The sequence below is a fragment of the Eubalaena glacialis genome, chromosome 9, assembly GCF_028564815.1.
Source record: "Eubalaena glacialis isolate mEubGla1 chromosome 9, mEubGla1.1.hap2.+ XY, whole genome shotgun sequence".
Taxonomy (NCBI): Eukaryota; Metazoa; Chordata; class Mammalia; order Artiodactyla; family Balaenidae; genus Eubalaena; species Eubalaena glacialis.
In genome coordinates, this window is record NC_083724.1 from 37049557 (window position 1) to 37072862 (window position 23306).

The following is a 23306-nucleotide window of genomic DNA, read 5'->3' on the forward strand; positions in this document are numbered from 1 at the left end:
TCGGTGGCAATACCATTCATGATATTTGAGTCACTGTTATTACAGTTGTATCAGTCTGCATTTGTAGCTGTCACATTCAAAGCAATTCTAAGTATATTTACCAATATCTTTTTTATAACCCTTATTTCAAATTGTCAAAGATAAAGAGAAAATGTCATCAACACTCAGTTAGACATTATCTCTTTTTTCCTTAAATTCAAACATTCATTATAAGTAAGTGAGCATCGAAATGCTTCATGATGCTTTCTGGTGTACTTATGACCAAACATTTGAATTTTTTTTTTTTTTTTTTAAACATCTTTATTGAAGTATAATTGCTTTACAATGGTGTGCTAGCAAACATTTGAATATTGAAATACATATCACTTTATTAAAATTACTTTCCTATTATTTCTCTATTACATTACAGTAAAAGGCTATATTGATTTTTTAAATTATGTGAATAAGTGGAATGTGTTATCCTATTGATACTATGTATAAAATAGATAACTAATGAGAACCTACTGTATAGCACAGGGAACTCTCCTCAATGCTCTGTAGTGACCTAAATGGGAAGGAAATCCAAAAAAGGGGATATATATATATAGCTGATTCACTTTGCTGTACAGTACAAACTAACACAACAATGTAAAGCAACTATACTCCAAAAAAAAAATTTTTTTTAAGTGTTTTGGAAAAAACAATGCAAAGAATGTACCTCTCTGGAGAAAGGAAGTATGGATAAAATGGTCTCACTCGTTTTCCAGATGCATTACTGTCTTGTACTCCTTTGGTTGAAAACATTTACTTCCTAATAGATTACCTCTAATAAAATCTTTATATGACAAAAAAAAAAAGTGGAATGTGTTATCTGTGAATTTAGTTTCAGAATGACAAAGGAGCCATTCAAAAGATTTGAGTTCCAAAGGGGTCTTTGGGTCTGATTGTGTTGAGAACCACTGTGTAGTCTGTCTCCCCCGCTAGAAGATCAGCTCCATGAAGGCAGGACCTGGTCTGACTGAGTCCCCACACTAGCTCCTGGCACCCAGAAGGGTACTCAATAAAGACCAACTGAATGAAGGAAAAATGGAGGCATTTCAGGCATTGTAAACAATTGGATGGGGAAGATATTTATGGGCAGAGTTCAGCCTTTGACAAGTTGATTAGGTAACATTTCTGACATTCTTTTTCTCCAAGTACAAATTGGGATAGGAACCCTGATCTGCCTGGATGTTGAGAAGATTCAAGGAGATCACGGATTTGAAGACTCCTGGCACAGGGCCTGGCCCAGGGGAGGGCTGAGTAATTGATTGCTGGTGCTGTTTTTGTTGTTAGAGTTTCCAAACAGTAAACCATAACTCTCTATTCTCAGCTACCCAGCCTCCTTCTCTGCTCAAAATCTGGTAGTTGTTATTAATACATTTTCTTAAGAACCTCTTATTCCCATTTACTTCCTCCCACCTCCCCTACCCCAGGCCTGGGCTACCTTCAATAATCTCACTCTAATTGGAAATTGGAGCTGTCAGGATGACCTTCCTTTCCCCTCCCCAGTTCTCACCTTGGTCCATGTTCTGACAGATGCAAAGGTCCCCTCGGCTCCAAGCAGAAGCCACAGACCAGGAAGACGAGGAGAGGGCCAGAGTCCCCGTGCGCACCACGGCAGAGCAAGCCCAGTGCCCCAGACTTCAGCTGCCACACGGGGAGTGGACCTGGCCCCTCTGCCGATTCTCGATGATGAAATGCCGCTGCCCCCAGGGAGCTGTCTCCAGCCTTCCACAGTGGCTCGGCGGCAGGTTTATCACACTCGCTGAGAGAAGACATAATCAATTCCCCAGCTGGCACTTTGCACTGAATACCCACTTTTTCAGCTTGATAGCAGGACTAAATTAGTTATTTAGCAACTAGGCCCTCATTTAGAGCGAGCGAGAGCCTTGACAAGGATCATTGTTCAAGGCCATCCCCCCTTTGCCTTCAGATAGGAGGCCCACAAATCCCCAGAAGGTGATAAATAGACAATTAGAAAATAGATATATTTGGTTAGATCTACAAGGCTCCCCGGCGCTGTCAGGCTCACAATGAAGGGGGCCGGGGTAAATTGGTGGCCAATGAACGCCAGCTGCACGGCCATCCGTCCTGCAGACACTCAGCCATATGTGGCCATTTACAGGCCATCCTGAAGAATAGATTGGACCAATAAGACCAGAGGGAGCTAAAAATACTTGACAAAGTTGGCTGCTCTTCATTTAACAAGAATAAAATATCTAATGGGGTGTAATGGAGGCCATCAATCACCTACTGCCAGACACAGCCTTAATACCACACTTTTAACTATTAATGCAACTTTTTTTTTTCTCTAATAAGTGGGACAGGCACATCCGCTTTGTATACAGGGTGGATGTTTGGGGAGTGGAGATGAATGGGTGATGCTGGAGAGCTGTGGCAGAGGATGAATTTTAGCTTAAAAATAGAAAGAATGGTGGGACTGGACAGTGGTGTAGCCACTGTGGAAAACAGTATGGTGGTTCCTCAAAAAGTTAAACATAGAATTACCACGTGGGACTTCCCTGGTGGCACAGTGGTTAAGAATTCGCCTGCCAATGCAGGGGACACGGTTCGATCCCTGGTCCGGGAAGATCTCACATGCCATGGAGCAACTAAGCCCGTGCGCCACAACTACTGAGCCTGCGCTCTAGAGCCTGCAAGCCACAACTACTGAAGCCTGGGTGCCTAGAGTCCGTGCTCCACAACAAGAGAAGCCACCGCAATGAGAAGCCCGCGCACCTCAACGAAAAGTAGCCCCAGCTCGCCGCAGCTAGAGAAAGCCTGCACCCAGCAGTGAAGACCCAATGCAGCCAAAAATAATACAAATTAAAAAAAAAAAGAATTACCACGTGATCCAGCAATTCCACTCCTAGGTATATACCCAAAAGAATTGAAAGTAGGGACTCTAACAGATACTTGTAAACCAATGCTCACAGCAGCATTATTCACAATAGCCAAAAGGTGGAAGCAACCAAGAGTCCATCAATGGATGAATAGATAAACAAAATGTGGTATATATATACAATGGAATATTATTCAGCCTTAAAAAGGATGGAAATCCTAACACATGCTACAACTTGGATGAACCTTGAAGACATTATGATAAATGAGATCAGCCAGACACAAAAGGACAAATATTGTATGATTTCTCTTATATCAAGTACCTAGAATAAGCAAATTCTCAGAGACAGAAAGTAGACTGGTGGTTGCCAGGGGGTGGGGGTGGGGGGATGGGGAGTTATTATTTAATGCACAGAGTTTCTGCGTGGGATGACCAAAAAGCTCCCGCATTAGATACAGGTGATAGTTGTACAACACTAAATGTAGTTAACGCAATTTAATTATACACTTAAAATGGTTATAATGATAAATTTTATGTTATGTATATTTTACCATAATTTTTTCTAATTATAAATGGGAAACACAGAGCAGGCAAAACTTTCTAATTTGCCTTAAGAACGGAAGAATCTTGTGAGTTCAGTTAATCTAGGAGTATTTTTTTAAAAGTCACCCCACAAGACTGATCTTCTCTTGGCAAGTCATGATTTCTTGGGGTCTCAGTTTCCTTCTCAATAGATGATAGATAACAACCCCTGACCCCTCTACTTCCCGGAGCTATTGTGAGGCCCAAATGAGATGAATTGGACATGAGCATCCTTCGTAAACTATTAAGCACTATTGTCTAATTTGTCACCATACCTCCTTCCAGTACAACTAAGAAACACTTCAGGAAACCTACTAAAGGTACTTCATCCATATGGACTGATCCATCAATCTGAAAGATCCCATGGATAGGAAAGTCAGGTCCCCACAGATGGAGACCAGACCCTGTCCTCAACCCACCACCCACTTGGGGAGTCTCCCCCTTGGCCACTGCTGGTTTCATGCATTATTCAGTCACCAGAGTCACCCTACAGTGGCCCTGATGGTGTCCTTCACACAGTCTGAGAGTGTCTCCAGGCAGGACAGACAAGGAAGAAGAAGCAGAATGACTTTGAACACACATGCAGAGAGCAGCTGAGCCAGGTGCTGTGGCAGCGTGGGGCTGAGTGCTCTTTGCAGGGAAGCAGCAGAGGTCTGGGCGTGAGAGGGGGTGATGATGGCTGCAGAACGGTGGCCCTCACGTTTCATGGTAATCCCTGTGGTTTGGGGGTTTTGTTGTCTTTTTTACCAACCACCCCCCCACCAGAATGCATATTTTGGGTTTACTGAAAAGATTCCTTCTATTTCAGCTTTTAAAGCACATTTACGCCTTTTAACTCATTTGATCCTCAAAACCACCTTGTGCATAAACAGATTGAATGTTTCTTTCTCCTGAATCTGGCATGCCCTGCTTGTGTCCTAGTTCACCAAGTCTGAATTCAACTCAGTCCCTCTCTGATCACTGTTTTATATACACTCATGAACCCAGATGCCCTATATCCCCTTTCTTTTTCCATCCGACTCATGCTCAATTATTAATTCATTTAGCAAATTATACTAGTTAGGATTCACAAGAAGCAGAAAATCAACTCAAATGAACTTAAGCAAGAAAGAGGAAGTTAGTGTAAGGATTAAAGAGAATCTCATGAAACCCAAGAACAAGAATGCACCTAGGTCCCAGGGGCAAAACCCAGAAGCTCAATCTTGGTCACCACACTTTTCATCTCCCTTCTCTGGCTGGTATCTGTAATTTTCTCTCCCTCTCTCTCTCTCTCTCAATTCCCATATCAGTCTTCTCCAATTCTCAGGTTCAAAGGAAAGGAAATATGGTTATCCCTGATTCCTGACCTTCACCTCTTCTGTTTTTAACCACTAGGAAGAAAGAAATCTGGCCTTTCTTCTATCCCAAATCTTAAAAGCCCCAGGAGGAGGCTTATTGGCCCAGGTACCCACTCCTGAATCAATCGTCAGTGGGAACCACCATATGAATAGAATGGGGGGGGAGTGGAGGGAGCAATCCTAAAAGAAGAGGTTGGAGGATTAGTGCTAGGAAACAAAACACAAGGTTTCCATTACACAAACACCTCCACGGTCCATCATGTGTGAGGCATGCATTCATTCAAAAATATGTACTAAACACCTGCTATGTGCTAGCCACTGTGATAGGCACTGGAGACAAAGCAGTGAATAAGAAACTATGTCGGGGCTTCCCTGGTGGCGCAGTGGTTGAGAATCTGCCTGCCGATGCAGGGGACACGGGTTCGAGCCCTGGTCTGGGAGGATCCCACATGCCGCGGAGCAACTAGGCCCGTGAGCCACAATTACTGAGCCTGCGCGTCTGGAGCCTGTGCTCCGCAACAAGAGAGGCCGCGATGGTGAGAGGCCCGCGCACCGCGATGAAGAGTGGCCCCCCTCGCCGCAACTAGAGAAAGCCCTCGCACAGAAACGAAGACCCAACACAGCCATAAATAAATAAATAAAATAAATTTAAAAAAAAAAAAAAAAAAAAAAAAGAAACTATGCCTGGGGCTTCCCCAGTGGTGCAGTGGTTCAGAATCTGCCTGCCAATTCAGGGACACGGGTTCGAGCCCTGGCCCAGGAAGATCCCACATGCCGCGAAGCAACTAAGCCCGTGTGCCACAACTACTGAGCCCGCATGCCACAACTACTGAAGCCCATGCGCCTAGAGCCCGTGCTCCGTAACAAGAGAATCCACGGCAATGAGAAGCCTGTGTGCCTCAACAAAGAGTAGCCCCCGCTCGCTGCAACTAGAGAAAGCCTGCGCACAGCAACGAAGAACCAACACAGCCAAAAATAAATTAAATAAATAAAAATTTTAAAAAACAAAAGAAACTATGCCTGTTCTCAGGGAGCTTACAGTCTATTTGGTAAGATAGATCATACATAATCATACCTGATAATTTATTGCAACTGGAGGGTAAAAACGAAGAGGGCAGGATATATTTATACAGGACACATACCAAAATAGATCAGGAATATAGATATAGATAGATAGATAGATAATATTTTATATATCTATATCTATCTTCCAACCTAGTTTGATGGATGAGATGTCTTCCCTGAGGAAGTGAGATTGAAGCTATGAATGATGAGTGGCAGTTATCTGGAAACTTAACTCAGTACTCAGGGAAATTTAAAGATGAAGGCCCTATCTTCAAGAAACTTCAATCTAACAGGACAGTGTTTCCTGAAGAGTTCTATAGAACACTGGCTGCATATTAACAAGTTTCTGGTCTATAAAAAAGGTTCTGGGGAATTCCCTAGCAGTCCAGTTGTTGGGACACGGCATTTTCACTGCCGGGGCCCAGGGTTCACTCCCTGGTTGGGGAACTAAGATCGTGCAAGCCACGCAGCACAGCCAAAAAATAATAATGATAATAAATAAATAGAATTTTTTTTAAAAAGGTTCTGTGGTCAAATGCATTTTGGAAATGCTGGGTTGGACAGTTAAACTGTTGTCTTTACTGCAGAATGTGTTAGAGATTTTTATATGGCAAGGTGCCCTGCGAATCTCCAAAGAGATTCTCTTTTCCAATTAAGACAAATCTTTATAAGTAACATCTTCAAATCCAAGCAAAAGTGCTCTGTCAGAAAACCCTATCAATTTATGGAGGGTAAGAGACCTGCCCAAGGACATACCGCTCATTAATAATAGAATTTGGACCCTATTGACCTTGCTACTGGCCCTTCCTCTCCCCTATCTTCTTTACATGATAGAGCTTGTAAATGCAAGATAACCACTTCCCCAGTCTCCTTTATAGCTATGGATAGACATGTAACCCATTTCTGCTAATGAGATGTTAGAAGAATTCTGCTTGAAGGCTTGTGAAAAAGATTTTGCTCCTGATATAAAGAGAGACTTAATAGGGTGAGTTCTCTCACTGGCTTCCCTTCCTACTTTTGTACTCTGTTTATAGAAGACATGGTGCTTGGGGCTGCTGCAGCCATCTTGTGACCATGAGGGGAGACATCACCAACATCATGAGTGTAGTAAAGCGTAAAGCAGGTGGGAATAGCCATAGCCCTTGATCACATTAAGTTGCTGTGACCATTCACCTCTGGACTTCTTGCCATGAATACCTACTTTAATTAGGGAGGGTGTTATGTTACTCGCCACCAAAAAAAAAAAAAAAAAAATCCTTACTAATTTAATTCTCACCCCTGTTCATCCAACTTGGACTTTTAAAATATAAAATGTCTCCCTGTTTAACGTTATCCTGGTAGAATGCCTCTTAGAATAGGAATACCCAAACTTCATAAAACATACATATCTTTCAACATAATATTTCTGCCAGTATTCATAAAGGAAAAAAATTTTAATTAAAAAATTTATCACAAAAACTCATCATGACATTCTTAACAAAACAATGCATGAGAAAAGTCTCCAGGTTTTTTTGCAAATATAATTGGTAGATCAACAGAATCTTATACAAAATTTTGAAAAGCAGACCAGGAGACAACAAAAAGGAGGTGTGTCTCAGATGAAGCTGGCCCTAAATGAAGCCTTTCACTGTGCACAAACAACTGTTTTTTGGGGTTTTTTTGTTTTATTGGAGTATAATTGCTTCACAATGTTGTGTTAGTTTCTGCTGCACAGTGAAGTGAATCAGCCATACGCATACACACATCCCCTCCCTCTAGGACCTTCCTCCCCACCCCCCATCCCGCCCAAACAGGCCATCACAAAGCACCGAGCTGAGCTCCCTATTTATCATATAACAACAGGAAGGGATGTTGTAAGCCTTTTTACATCCTAATATGATCATTTGTAACTTAAATTTAAACAGGCATTTGACTGTGTTTTAGTAAAATTTGGTTTAGAGGTTTGGGTTGCATGTGACACACTGAAATTTTTTCCCATTTAAAATGATGGACAATTGGATCCCAGTTAGTGATTGTGTGCAAAATGTCTGATTTTCAGGAATGGATTACGGAAAATACAGATGTGGTAGGAAAACTGAATTTGAATTGTTTTATAAATGCCTTCACTGAATTACAAATCAATATCCCTCTTGTATTAAGAATCAATATGATAATTGGTTGTATTAAGAGTTTCTGCATCTTCTGCAGAACAGCGATTACTCATTTGTTCTCCTTAAGTTTCTACATCACTGAGCCACAGGTCTGGCTGTGCCTTAAACCCACCTGAGGAGCTTCTAAAAAATATAGGTGCACATGTCTCACTCCAAACAAATTAAACAGAATCTCTAGAGGCAGGGTTCATGCACCACTATTTTTTTAACTCCCCAGATAATTATTAAGTACACTCAAGTTTGAGAACCACTGCTCTAAACAACAAATTCCTCCAGGAACTTAGGAATAGGAAAACACTGATATAACAACAAGATTTATAAAACCCACTAGGTTCCTCTTTATCTTGGCTACCAGCAAGCTCAAACAAACTTATAGTAACTCCTTTGTCCCTGGTTCTTACTTCAATTAACTCCTTTCTCCAGATGTTCAGATGCTGATTCTTTTCTCTTAATTCACTTGTATTACAATAAAATCCAAAATTTTCTGTGTTCTATCATCAGAATTCCACCCACTCTGACCAACCATTCTAGCATACATAACCACACATGAACACACACACACACACACACACAGAGACAAAACAGGGTTTAGCCTACTCCAGGAAGCCACACCTCCTGCTTTTGACTTAATCTTTTTTTTTCCCCTCTAGAAGTTTGATTGCCTTGAACATGTTCTACAGTGGTTAAAACCTTGACTAATCCAATTTTCTATGAATCAGGGCTATCAAATATTAATATCAACCCACTTTCTGAGGCTTAAAAAAATATTTTACTTTGGGAACAAAATATATGGCCTCATTTATGCCTGAGTTCATCAACCAGTTAAAATTTTTTGTGTTGTTCTTTTCATCAGCTCTGACAAAGTGATATGGAATTAGACACCCTGTGAACTATTTCTTTGCTCTAATGTGTGAGCTGCGCTTCACTAGAGGGAATAAAATAATCCACTGTCAGTTCTGTTTTTATCATATTCATTTTTGGCAGAGAATTTATTCACTCTTCACTATATAGTTATTTATGTGCTACAATCTCACATTTTTGCATTCCCCAGAGAATGCACCATTAAAACTCTTAATGTGACACCTCATATTTTTAGTAGACTAGAAAATAGTTACAATTTTAATTTAAATTGAAATGACTATGTAATAGCTGGACAAATCAGTTTGAGATCCCCAGAGCTCTTAATTGTAATTCTCCATTGTTTTCTATGCATAAATTTCTTTTCCAAAGTGTTCATTTTGAAATACTCACTCATTTTTTTCAGCTGTTCCATGCTCATTCCAAACTCACTTATTTAATAATTTTCTATGGTTAACAACTTCATGATTAAACTTTAATGTTAAATATAAATGGTTGAAATAATAAGCTTATTAGAGTGTTTAGAAAAGAAAGAGGATTGGACGTTTAAGGAATGATGAGTTTAAGTATCAAGTGTTAGAATAGGAGAGATATTCAGTCTGGCCAAGAACAAAGCAGAGTCATAGATTTTGGTATATATATATATATATATATATATATATATATTTACACATACAATATATATATAACAGATATGAATGTCTAAGTCTGCTCCAAGCAATGGACAGAGGAGCCTTAACATGATGGAATTCAGGGCTAGAAGCAGCTATGAGAGCATATAGCCTAACCTACTCATTTTACAAATGAGGAACAAAAAATTCAGAAAAGGGAATGATTTTTTTTTCAAAATCAAATGATGTCTTAGCCAAGGCAAGACTAAGAGAAGAATCAGAGGTGAACTAAAAGAAGGGGGAAAGGATTCTACTAAAGACGGTCAGACAGCCTCTTTTCTAGAATCTCTGCATCCACCAACACAAGAGTCAGACGGAGCAATAAAGGATATCATAGCCTCCCATTCGCCTCGCTGAGGATGTGTTTCATAGTATCTGATTCTAAGTTTAAAAACACAAACAAAAGACAACATCCGGGGCTTCCCTGGTGGGGCAGTGGTTAAGAATCTGCCTGCTAATGCAGGGGACACGGGTTCGAGCCCTGGTCCGGGAAGATCCCACATGCCGCGGAGCAACTAAGCCTGTGAGCCACAACTACTGAGCCTGCCCTCTAGAGCCCGCAAGCCACTCGTCGCAACTAGAGAAAGCCCACGTGCAGTAACAAAGACCCAATGCAGCCAAAAATAAATAAATAAATAAATTTATAAAAAAAAAAAGATAACACCTGAGCTCCTGTCAGATCAGATTTTATTTTCACTTGGTCTGGCAATGTTAAGGAGGTGAAAATATCTGCAATAGAAAACGGGTATAATGCCTCTCAGATAAGCCTTGAAAGGTCTGCTCAGCTCTTTTGAACACTACTGGAAACAAGAATATCTATTCTTCCCCCTCCATGCCACACCCCAAATCCCTAGGACACACACACATACACGCATACGCACACAGTGAACCTGATGAAGGGTGACGGCTAAGCTTTCCCTCTACTTAATGAAGAAAATTGAAACCACCTAGAAAAGAGCCTTAGATAAGTTCTGACAGATATGGGGCCCAATACTGACCCTGCCACTAACTGGCCATGTGACTTTGGTCAAGTCCATTGACCACACTGGGCCTCAATTTCCTTATATAAAATGAGAAGACAGGCCTAAAGCCCTGCCCTTCCAGCTCTAATATTCTGTGATTCTAATTCTATCCCTTAATTCCATCTTCATAGCCTTTACTTGACATTTATTGAGTGTGTTCTATAGGCCAGACTCTGTGCTTGACACTGGGAATATCAAAGTGAAAAAGACACTGTCCCTGTCCTCCAGGGTCTCAGTCTACTGGCGTGAGATGAACAATATAGAATGTGGGAATTATGCAAGAGGGGGCTCAGGATAAATATGAAGTTCCTGGCATAGGCATTTGAATGGTCATGCCACTGTCAAAAATGAATAAAGTGACCTTATATCATTCAAACCAGGACATTTTTCAGAGTAAAAGCAGGGATTATTAATAATTATGCTGGGACAACAGGCTTAAACTGAGACTATCCCAGGTAACCTGGGGTGTATAGTCGCCCTAAAGACGAGGATTATAGGAGAAAATAGAGTTTGGGGGGATAAAAAGCTTGGGTCTAGAAACATTGCCTTTTAAGTGCCTATGGGACATCTAAATGGAACCGTACAATGGAAAGGTGGACATGGGGGCTTGGAGCTGAGGAGAGAGGTCTGGGCCAGAGATTCAGATTTGGGAACCATCATGAGCCACAGGACAAATGAGAACATCTAGAGAAGTGCGAAGAGCAGGAAGAGATGTTAATGGCTTGGCATTAACATCTAAGGGGCAGACAGAGGAAGAGGCTGAAAAGGAGACTGAGAAGGAGTGTTAGGAAAACCAGAAGAGAATAAAATCAAAAGCAGAGGGAGTTCCAGATGGAGGAAGTGGTCAACCGAGTCAGGGGACAGGAAGAGATAATGCAGTAATTGAATTCAGCAATGAGCAAGTCAGTGGTACCCCTGGAGACTCTACCGCTGGACAGTTTCCTCCATAGCCACACTCTAATATCCCCTTCTGACCAAAGGATTTCTCTTTAAACCTCATCCCATCTGCTTGGAGTCTATTTGTGGATATGAAAAAAATGGAGATGATATCCACAGACTGTAGAATATTAGTACTTAAAAGATCAAATTGCATAAAGGACTGCTATTTGTAAAGCACTTTGCAAACCAGAAATGCCATACTGAAGTTCTCTCTTTTTCTCCTACCCAACATCTTTTCTGCCTCCAAGATCTGATACTTATCCTCATCCTCATTCTCCTTCCCTTCTGCCTTCAATCTTCATCTTCATAGGTCTTACCTGTCTAGGCTCCATCCAATCATTCTTGCAGCCAAATCCATGAGCATGTGGTCTGAACTTCTTGTCTCTACTTCTCAGCAATTCTCTTGTGCTCCTGAGGTCTAGCTTCTGCCCCACCGCACTCCTGAAGCCGCCCCTGGTTCCTCCTTGACAGATCCCATGCCCTCTTCTCATTGCTTAGCCTTCTTGTCCTTTCTGCAGCATCCAGCACTGCTGTTTATCCCTCCTTCAAAGGCCTCCTCTCTTGACTTTAATGGCTTGTTTCCTCTCCCATCTCTTTTCAATTCCATCACCTATTCTTCAAAGAGTAGTTGACAGTGGCTAGATCCAGCTGCAGTTTCCCTGGGCTGAGATCTAGTCATATCACCCTGGGGCCAGGGGACATGCTAGGCCATTGAAAAGGGCCATTTTCTCCTTCCTAAAGCCAGATTCTAGACTTGAACTTTCTATCAAGAAAGCCCTGGGGCTCCCACGCTGCAATGTACAAATCAGATCATAGATTCTCATGTCAAGAACCACTAGAATTATTGCTTCTCAGGGTTGAAAGGGAACCTCAAGTGATTTAGTTCAAACACCACTAAATCCTTACAACCCTTCCTCAATAGTCCCAGTTGAGGGACTGTCCTGCTTCTACTAGAGCACTGCAGGGATAGGGAACTGGCCACTTCCTGGCCAAGCATCTTTCCTTTCCAGACAGCTAAGGAGAAAGGCCTCTGTCATAGCAAACCAAATCCAGCTTCTTATTATACCCATGCGTTCTGTCTTCTTTATACCGAATGGGTCTACCCATAAAAGTTCAAATCTCTCTTCCACATATCTTCAGATTTGAAGATGCCTGTCACACCTCCTCCTCAGTCTTGTCGCCATGAAGCCTGGCTACCTCCATGCCTTCCACCATTCCTCACATCACACAGCTTCAAATCCCCTCATGACCCTGACCCACTTATCTGAATGTAACCATTTCCAATAGTGAACTAAGTGTGTGTGTGTGTGTGTGTGTGTATGTGCGTGTGTGTGTAAGTTAAAAGGAATTTTTTTTAGTTTTCCTTTAAGTAGTTCATTTTTGCAAACATCAGGGAACAATTTCCGAGAGACAGCATGACATATGATGACATAGGAACAAGGTTACCCAGAGCCCAGCACATCAGACAGTCTGGAAAACCCTTAAGTGAAGACTGCTTGTCTCCATGAAACCTTGATAATTTAAAAGGGACAATGACTATCTGAAGCAGTCAAGGTCTCCATTAAATTCAGCAAAGCTAGGTGACTAGAAGGGGGGGCTTCTCATACAAGGGGACCCTTTGGTCTTTAGCGACATCATTATCTGTGGGTTATTATCATTACTACAAATACTAATATACTTTTATTAAGCACTGGCAATGACCCAGGGCAAGTGAGTTTAAGTTCATATTATATCCATTTTCATTATCGAGAGAAAAGAGGAGAATGAACAAAGGACTATAATGTGAAATTCTAAAGTAGGAAAAATGAAAAAGTGTTAATTAAAAAAAAAAAACCCACAGAGTAAAGAGAAAGGCTCCAACTGTTCGTGGTCAGGAGTCATGATGGATGGTGGATCTTGTCACCCTGGACTTGTCCCCTATGATTTCTTTCCATCTCTCTCTCTAAAAAAAGATCCTCCTCTCAGCTAAGGACATGGCAGGGACAGGCGCAGGGGTGGGGAGAAGGCAGTAGGTTTATCTCAAGGGCCCCTGAAATTCTACAAAGCAATATTTCCTAATTCTAATGTCTAGCCCCAAACAGAATCAAATTTAACATTCCAAATACATTAAAACATAAAAATAAAATATTAAATCCTGAGAGACACCCCCTCCCCCAAAGACTTTTTTTTTGCACCTCTGACTCTAAAATATCAAAGTACACCACTCTCACCTCTGAGTATATACCCTCGCCTTCTGTATGGTTTACGTTTCTTAGGACACATATAAGAAATTTCCCATTAACCACCAAACTTCTCTCAAAGTCTCCTATGGAATTACACCTTTCTGCTCTATAACTCTGAGCTTAGTAATTCAAAATATTTTTCTATGCAAGTTATTTCTCTCCATCAAGCTTATGCCTGAGGCTTTTTAGAGTGTATAAACCAGACTGGGAATTCAGAACACCAAGCAGATCAGCAGAATGGACATCTAAATATAGAGGCAGTGTGTTGTCCAGGCCAGAGTATCCTTATATTTATGTCACGTGTTGAGGTGTTTGTAGCCACTCCGTCGGAGCTACTCATCTTGGCTAAACTTTAATCCATCACTCTAAATTACACATCAAACCTTGATGTCATTTGCAGTATCAGCTAAGAGGAACCCTGAATGGGGTTTGTACATATTTGCATGTATGTTTCATGTTTATAGAATCAATCCTGGAGACAGTGAGTTGCCCAAGGTCATACAGCAGAATCAGGTCTGCTGAGTTCCTTAAGTGCCTGAGTCCCAGCATCCAGTGCTCTTCCTGCTAAAGTGCACAGGCTCATAGACAGTGATACAAATGCCACAGCTGGTCTTAGAGAAGTCTTCACAATGTCTCAAAGTAGGAATAAGAGGTCATAGCCAGACCCTTCTCATATGTTATGAGAAACAGGTGCCTCTTGGAACACTGGCTTAGAATGAGGATCGGGTGGAAAAGAGAGACCAAAAAAGCCCATGTGTGAACTTCTATGCATCTTGGTGCTGCCCATTGTGTTTTTCATTGAGACCCTTAGCACCCTGATGGCAGGATAATACATTTATTCTTTCCCATATCCCATCTAGTGCCAAGTATCAAGTTCAAATTCAATAAATGTTGACTGAATAGCTGAACTAAATGAAGTTAAAAGTGAGTCAAGAATGACTAAATAATAAAGACGCAGATGTAGAGAATGGACTTGAGGACACGGGGAGGGGGAAGGGTAAGCTGGGGCAAAGTGAGAGAGTGGCATTGACATATATACACTACCAAATGTAAAACAGATAGCTAGTGGGAAGCAGCCACATAGCACAGGGAGATCAGCTCGGTGCTTTGTGTCCACCAAGAGGGGTGGGATAGGGAGGGTGGGAGGGAGACGCAAGAGGGAGGAGATATGGGGATATACGTATATGTATAGCTGATTCACTTTGTTATAAAGCAGAAACTAACACACCATTGTAAAGCAATTATACTCCAATAAAGATGTTTAAAAAAAAAAAAGACTAAATATTCAACAAATGGCATGGGGTCAACTGGCTAATCATTTGAGGGCGTTAAGTTTGGTAGTGGAAGGACTAGGGCCAGGCAAACATATCAGATCTGTGTTTTGGCAAAGCCACTCTACACAGAGTCCAGTGAGGAAGACACTGTGAAGTTTGTCTGCGGACCCTTGGGGCAGACCCTGTGCTGAGTTGCACATATATTCTAACAATTCTTGCAACCACCCTCTGAAGAGGACATTATTTTTTCTGTTTTACAGCTGAGAACCTGAAGCTTTCAGAGGCCAAGCAATTGCTCAAAGTCTCCCAGCTAGGACATAACAGAGCTTTTACAATAACTGCCATTTCAAACATCTTAAGTGTTTTAAAATCTGCCAACAACCCCAACTGTTCCACTTAATGACACACCCCCATCAGTGTGAGTGTTATTGTCGTTGTTAGCACTTCCCTACTTTCTGGCACTAAGAGATGATCAAGATTCATCTTGCTTATTTCCAGCCCCAGTCCTAGAATTAGCCAATTCTCCAAGAAGCCCTGGTGCCTTTTATTAGAGAATGGTATTAGGAACTAAGATCTGAGCATCCGTCTGCTTATTGCTGCCAGAGTGTCTTTGAGACCTTCTCAGTTGACAGGACAAAGAAATATATGTGCAAATATGAACTTGTGTAATTATACATAGCTTTATATATTTCTATATGAAACCGTCTGTATCTATATTAAGGTAAACACCACATGGATCATTCTAGCCTCCTTCCCTTGTTTATCTGTAAATCCCCACTCCAACAGTGAGAAATCTGGCTTCCACCACCCAAAATCCATTTACTTCAGTGCTAGTATACAAGTATCAGAAGTGTTAAACTGTATGCCCACGGGAAACAACTTTATCATCTAGAGTAGAGTGCTTATGTGTGGTTCCTTTTGCACTGAGTCTTACACACTTTCCTCATTTCCGAAGTTACTTAAGTCAGCACCTTTTCCCCCACTCCCTTTAGTGAGGTTGTTTCATACGTTTGTAATACAATTAGATTCTCTTGTCACAGTATACATTTCTTCCTGTGATATCCCATCTTCTAAATGATTTTTTAAAAATTCATATTATAGTAATGCTATAGACTGAAGGTTTTGTGTCTGCCCCTCACCCCCCAATTCATATGTTGAAACCTAATCCCCAATGTGATATTTGGAGGTGGGGCCTTTGGAAGGTGATTATGTCATAAGGATGAAGCCCTCATGAATGGAATTAGTGCTTTTACAAAAGAGACACCCCCCCTAGAAAAAAAAAGAGACCCCAGAGAACTCACTCACTCCTTCCATCACGTGAGGTCACAACGAGAAGACAACCATCTCTGAACCAGGAAGCAAGCATCTGCCAACACCTTGATCTTGGACTTCCCAGCGTCCAGAACTGTGAGAAATAAATGTTGTTTAAGCCACCCACTCTATAGTACATTGCTACAGCAGCCTGAATAGATTAAGACAACTAATATTTACTCATTGTGCTTTAAATTTCTATAGATTTTGACAAATGCATAATATTATGTACCCATTACGGTATCACACAATAGTTTTACTACCCTAAAAATTTCCTGTGCTGCACCTATTCAACACTCCTTCCCATCCCATTAGCAACCAGCCACTGATCTTTTTAATGTCTCCACAGTTTTGCCTTTTCCAGAATGTCATATAATTGTAACCATACAGTAGTCTCTTCAGACTGATTCCTTTCACTTAGCAATATGCATTTAATGTTCCTCCATGTCTTTTCATGGCTTGACAGCTCATTTCTTTTTATTGCTGAATATTCTTCTTTTGTATGGATGTACTACAGCTTGTTTATCCAGTCACATATTAAAGGACATTTTTGTGACTTCCAATTTGGGGCAGTTATGAATAAAGCTGTTATAACCATTCACGTGCAGGTTTTTGTGTGGACCTAAGTTTCAAATCATTTGGGTAAAGACCTAGGAGCACAATTACTAGGTTACATAGTGAGATTATGTTTAGCTTTGTAAGAAACTGTCAAAATGTCTTCCAAAGTGTATGTACCATTTTGCATTTCTACCAGCAATGAATGAGTTCCTGTTGCTCCACATCCTTGTCAATATTTGATATTTTCAGTTTCTTGGATTTTAGCCATTCCAATAGGTGTATAGTGGTATCTTGTTTTAATTAGAAATTCTCCAGTGACAAATGATGTTGAGCACCTTGTCATACATTTATTTGCCATCTGTACATCTTCTTTGGTGAAGCATCTATTTATATCTTTTACCCATTTTTTAAGTTGTATTGTTTTCTTATGGTTGACTTTTAAGAATTCTTTTCTATTTTGGATACAAGTCATTTATCAGATGGGTGTTTAGCAAATATTTTCTCCCATTCTGTGGGTTGTCATTTCACTTTGTTGATGGTGTCCTTTGAAGCACAAGTTTTTAATTTTGGTGAAGTCCAATGTATCTATTTTTCCTCTTGTTGCTTGTGCTTTTCATGTCATATCTAAGTAATCATTGCCTAATCCAAGGTCACATTTAATCCTGTATGTTTTTCCAAGAATTTTTATCATTTTAGCTTTTACATTTAGGTCTCTGAAGTTATTTTTTTATATGGTGTGAGGTAGGGGGTCCAACTTCATTTTTACATGTGGATATCCAGTTATCTGAGCACCATTTGTTGAAAATGCTGTTCTTCCCCCATCAAATTGTCCTGGCTTTTTTGTCAAAAATCAGTTGACCATTGTGATAGGCAGAAGAATGTCCCCTGACCAAAGACATTGCAACCTAATTCCTGGGATATATGAAAATGAGATATTAAAAGGAGAATTAAGCTTGCAGACAAAATTAAAGTTGGCAAAATCTGGCCTAATAATAGGAAAACAATCCTGCATTATCTGGGTGGGCCCAATGTGATCATCTTTGTTTGAAGATGGAGGATGAGGACCATGAGCTGAGAAATGCAGGCAGCCTCTAGAAATTGGAAAAGGAAAGGAAGTGGATCCTACTCTACAAGAAAGGCTTTTAAATATATAATTCTGTAGGCCTGTATTACATAATAATCATAATCATAAAAATAAGCTTTTAAAATGCATGAAATCACTGTGGAATCCAGAAGCTGAAAGTCTTTCAATTCTTATTCCCTTAGTAGACTGTATTCTCCTTACTCAGAGGAAGACACTTTGAACTTGCTACTTTTACTAAAAAGAATCACATAACACACTCAACTGTAGTAAATTACACTGTAATAAAGTCTGAATTAGTGAAGTTTTCCTATGTCTTAACCAGTTTGTGTAAGATTGCTGCTATAAAAAAGCAATCTAATAAGTATCATATATAATCATGCTTTCCTATATGGTACAATTTCAGGAGAGAGGTATTACCTCTATTTCTAGTATAGGAAAGAACATGGACTTTGGAGCCTGTCATTCCTGGTTCAAATCCAATGCACTTAAAAGTTTTACAACCTGGAGAGAGTTATTACTTTGTCTTTCTGAGCCTCAGCATTCTCCCCTGTAAAAAGGATACCACCTCCCTTGCAGAGTTAGTGTAAAGATAAATGAGTTAATGTGTATAATATATGTTATGATGATTTGAAAACATAGATCTAAATCAGGGGTCAGCGAACTTCTTCTTTCAATACTTTATGATAGTAAGTACTTTCTGTTTTGCCAGTCATACATTGTCAAAACTACTCAATCCTGCCACTGAAGCACAAAAATAGACATTATGAGCTATTTTATATTGGCTGTGCTCCCATAAAACTTTACCAGAAAAGGCTGCAGGGTGGCCCACAAGCCATAGTTTGCTGACCCCTGATACAAATCATCCAGCACAGTATCTGGCACACAGTGGGCACTCAATACCTGACAGCTACTATGATCATTGCTTTATTTCTCCCTATCACAGCTAACAAACACTATCTTTTATTGCTCCTGTGATTCATTCACCATTCTATCATTCCCAACTTCAAAAATATTCAAAACTACCTACAATGCTGCTGCAAAAGCTTCTGGGGTCACTCTACTCCCATCATCCAAACAACTGATCGTCTTCCACGATGTTACTGGACCTCAGATGCTAAAGCAGACAGGAGCTTCAGGACTATTGGTTCAGCTCAGTACTTAAATCCCTTCTATGACCTATCCCACAAATGGTTGTCCAACATGTCTGAACACCTCCAATGACAGGGAAACCACTCTATGTCTAAGTGTCCTTTCTCTTGTCATGTAGCTTGAAGTTTTTATGAAAGCTCTTTATTGTGAGCTTAAGTTCAATATGGTTCAAGGACTTCCCTGGTGGTCCAATGGTTAAGACTCTGCACTTCCACTGCAGGGGGCATGGGTTCAATCCTTGGTCAGGGAACTAAGATCCCGCATGTCACACGGTGTGGTCAAAAAATTAAAAAAAAAAAAAAAGTCCAATATGGTTCGACTCGATAAGTATATACTGAGTCCCTACTATGTTCCAGACACTACTACATGCTGGAGACACAAAGATGAATAAGATATGACCTCTATCTCCAACTCTTCACTGGACTTTCTTTGCCTGCTATTCTCACCAAAACAAGACCCATACTCTCCACTTGGGAGTCCTCCAGGTTCCAAACTCCCAATTCCTTCAACAATTCTTTACAAATTCCCTCATCATTCTTTCAGACTGCCTTCCTCTGGACATAAGATTCACATATGCCCTATAAAGAAGCCCAGGTGTGGCTGGACAATGGAGAATGGAGCCGACTTACAACTATGCAGATTTAGTTTAGTGTCAACAATCTAAACCATATTCGCCTCTTAGGAACTAACCCAGCCTTATTTAATTAACTCACATCCCTTTAATTTTCCAAATGGTTCTATAGAATTAGAGCTAAGTGATAGATTTTTAGATGATATGGCAACCATTAACATTTTCCTTAAAGAAAAGCAAGATTTATCCTAAATAGCAGTCAGGGAACCTATTTTTACTTGATCCAGTCTATGGGTGGCAGAATTAATAACAACATTTCTAGACTGAATTGATCCCCAAAAAAGATCTTTAATTAAAAAAAATTTTTTAATATACTAAAAACTCCAATTTAAGGATTGCAATTGTCAGACTACATGTTTAAAAGAGAAAATAGAATAGAAAATAGTATCTCTTATATTAAGGTTAAGCAGTATTTTATAAATATGTTTATGTGATGGATCCCAAAGTAAAATGTGCTTCTTCCTATGACTCATGGTCAAAAGTTTTTAAGAGTCACTGTTCCAGACCATGCCATCTGCTGAAGGAATAGAAGAGTGATCTTCTCTTATATCTTATAAAAACAGATAAATTGGACTTTAGAAAATTTTAAACTTTTGTTCTTCAAAAGACACCATCAAGAAAGCAAAAAGACAACATACACAATGAGAAAAAAAATTACAAATAATGTATTTGATAAGGGACTTATATCTACAACCATAGAATTCTTACAACTCAACAATAAAAAGAAAACCCAATTAAAAATGGGCAAAGGCTCAAAATAGATATTTCTCCAAAAAAGATGTACAAATGAACAACAGGCACACGAAAAGATGTTCAACATCATTACTCCTTAGGGAAAAGCAAATCAAAACCACAATGAGATACCACTTCATACCACTTCACAGGACTAAAATAAAAAAGACAGACAATAACAAAGGTTAGAGAGAATGTGGAAAAATTAGAACCCTCATACATTGCTGGTGGGATCATAAAATGGTAAGCAGTCTGTCAGTTTCTCAAAATGTTAGATGACTCAGAAATTCCACTCCTAGGTATACACACTAGAGAACTGAACACCTACGTCCACACAAAAATTTGTACACAAATATCCATAGCAGCATTATTCATAATAGCCAAGAAGTAGAAACAACCCAAATATCCATAAACTGATAAATGGATAAATACAATGTGATATATCCATACAATGGAATATCATTCAGCAGTAAAACAGAATGAAGTACTAAAACATGCTACATGATCAATCTTGAAAATATTATGCTAAGCTGAAAGAAGCCAGACCCAAAAGGCCAAATATTATATGATTCCATTTATATGAAATGTCCAGAGCAGTCAATCCATAAAGGCAGACAGTAGATTAGTGGTTGCTAGGGGCTGGTGTGGGGGGAGGAATTGGGAGTGACCACTGATGGGTATAGGGTTTCTCTTTCAGGTGGTGAAAATGTTCTAAAATTAGATTGTGGTGATGCTTGCACAAATGTGAATATACTAAAAACCACTGAATTGTACACTTTAAAGGGGTAATTTTATAGTATGTGAATTATATTTCAGTAAAGCTGTTATAAAAAAAATTAAACCCCTTGACAGTTCTCCTTTACCCAAACAGTTTAGTGGAGCCTTCAAGTCCCTTCAAGTTTTGCATCACTTACTTCCAGCTAAATTTTCCACTCTTATCTCCTGCTATTTTCCCCTGCACCACCTTCTGCCTCCACCCTGAACACACAAAGCCATTTTATAATTCCATGCCTTTGCACATACCGTTCGTGCTGCCAAGAATGTCACACTCTGTCTTCTCTTTCTATTGAACTCTTACATATCCTTCAAGACCAAATACTGTTTCCTTCAAGAAATCATCCCTTACTCCTCCAGACAAAGCTGATCATGCCCTCTCTGCTATAAATACTGGTTGATGTATCTGCCTTACGAATAGACTCTGAACTCCTTGAGTTTACTAGACAGTGTCATCTTCAGCCCTAGAACCTAACGTTTGTAAAAACTTAGTAAACGTTTACTGAATAAATGAATGACAAAACATTCCCTCACTACTGACTAGAAACAGTGCTATTTTTTCTCCAACTAGTTTAATTGGTAAAATCCATACAAATGTAACTTGAGCGCCGGCCTTTAGAGACCAATAAAGTGAAATAAAAATACAAATTTGAGGCCAATGCTGAGTCTTAATGGAAAATTACTATAAAGTAACATTTCATGGGGGTTCATAGTCCAGATAGTTTTCATTGTTGACCGAACATACATACTGAAGTCAATACTCTTTTATTCAACATATTAAATGTGTTGTTTAACTCTGGTAACCACAGCTGTGACTTAGTTAACGATCTCAATAAATCCTACTTAAATCAGAGACAGGAAAAAATTATGCAAATGAATTCTTATCTGTTTTTCTACCCAAGGCATATTTGATAACAGATAAAACATACTCCAAATAGTCTCTACTTAATAGTCAAGAAGCCATTTGAGGTTTTATTTGGATCAAAATCAAATACAAAGAAGAGGAGATGCCTGCTATATTCACAAACGGTTTTATTTCAGAAAGAAATTACACATTAAAAGGAGACATAGTTAAGAGCTTACATTCATGTATGGAAGTGAATCTAAGAAAGTCAACAGTTATTAACATACAAAGCACATGATTAAAAAAGACAGTAAGAGATAATGACAGAGGGGCTTGCCTTAGATTCATCCACGAAATAATATCTTTTGTTTAAAAACAAAAAGATATTGGTCTTTAAGATAGCTCTTTAGAAACGAGTTCGCAGTTCCAGAGGACTTTAAAAATCAAACCCATCACACCAGGTTCCATGTAGGCTGTATCACACCCATACTCATCAGGCAGGATGGAAACCATTCATCAATTAAACCTTGCAGCTAGACAGGATGTCTTCCACTAATCTCTTGTAAACCCAGGCATCACCCTTAAGCCGCTGCCTCCTGATACCCACCACGTCGGGTTTCTGAAGCTGGCACACTTCTAGCTCAAACTGCATTGTCACTTTGCCAAAATCTGACTGTGTTTGACACTTCAGTGTATAGCTGTGAAAAACAAGATAAGAAGCCAGTTAGCAGGAGAACCATGAATATTCTGTATAATACAATAGATTTCTATAAGCCTCTAGGAGGCCAGTGGGGAAAATGAACCATTATTTCATATTAAGCAATATAGTCCTGCTTACAGTTTCCAGATGACCTAGATATGCTTTAGTGATGGAGTATGACTGGTGTTTTCCCAAAAGCTAACCAGGATCTCAAAAAAGAACACAGATGAAAAGGCTTTACCAGAATTCTCCCTTGCTCCAAAGAAAAGCCCTTTTTTCATAGCTATACATGCCATTCATGCTCAAGAAACCTTCCGGCATCCTTTATGCAAGTCTTTCAATGGTGTAATCTGTGAACATTAGGCCATTTCCACAATGTTCACAACAAAGGAAAGCAGAGGGAAGATTAAGAATATTTTATTTTGTGCACTTCATCAGAAACGTCTGTCTTTCATATAAATAAAGCTGAAGCCAGCAACCTGTCGGTAGGACACGTTTCTGAGGTTTTTCTAATAGTAATAAGAGGTTATGATCATTACA

General features: G+C 39.8%; 1 protein-coding gene across 1 annotated transcript in view; it reads right to left on the reverse strand.

The window, feature by feature from the left end:
• Positions 1-22401: 22401 nt before the first annotated feature.
• The window catches only part of MELK (maternal embryonic leucine zipper kinase), a 78919-nt gene continuing 78014 nt past the window's right edge, over positions 22402-23306 (reverse strand). The window contains exon 18 of the mRNA XM_061201137.1: positions 22402-22764. Coding sequence (XP_061057120.1) covers positions 22587-22764 — 178 coding nt within the window. The 3' untranslated portion in view covers positions 22402-22586. The remainder of the gene's footprint in view (positions 22765-23306) is intronic.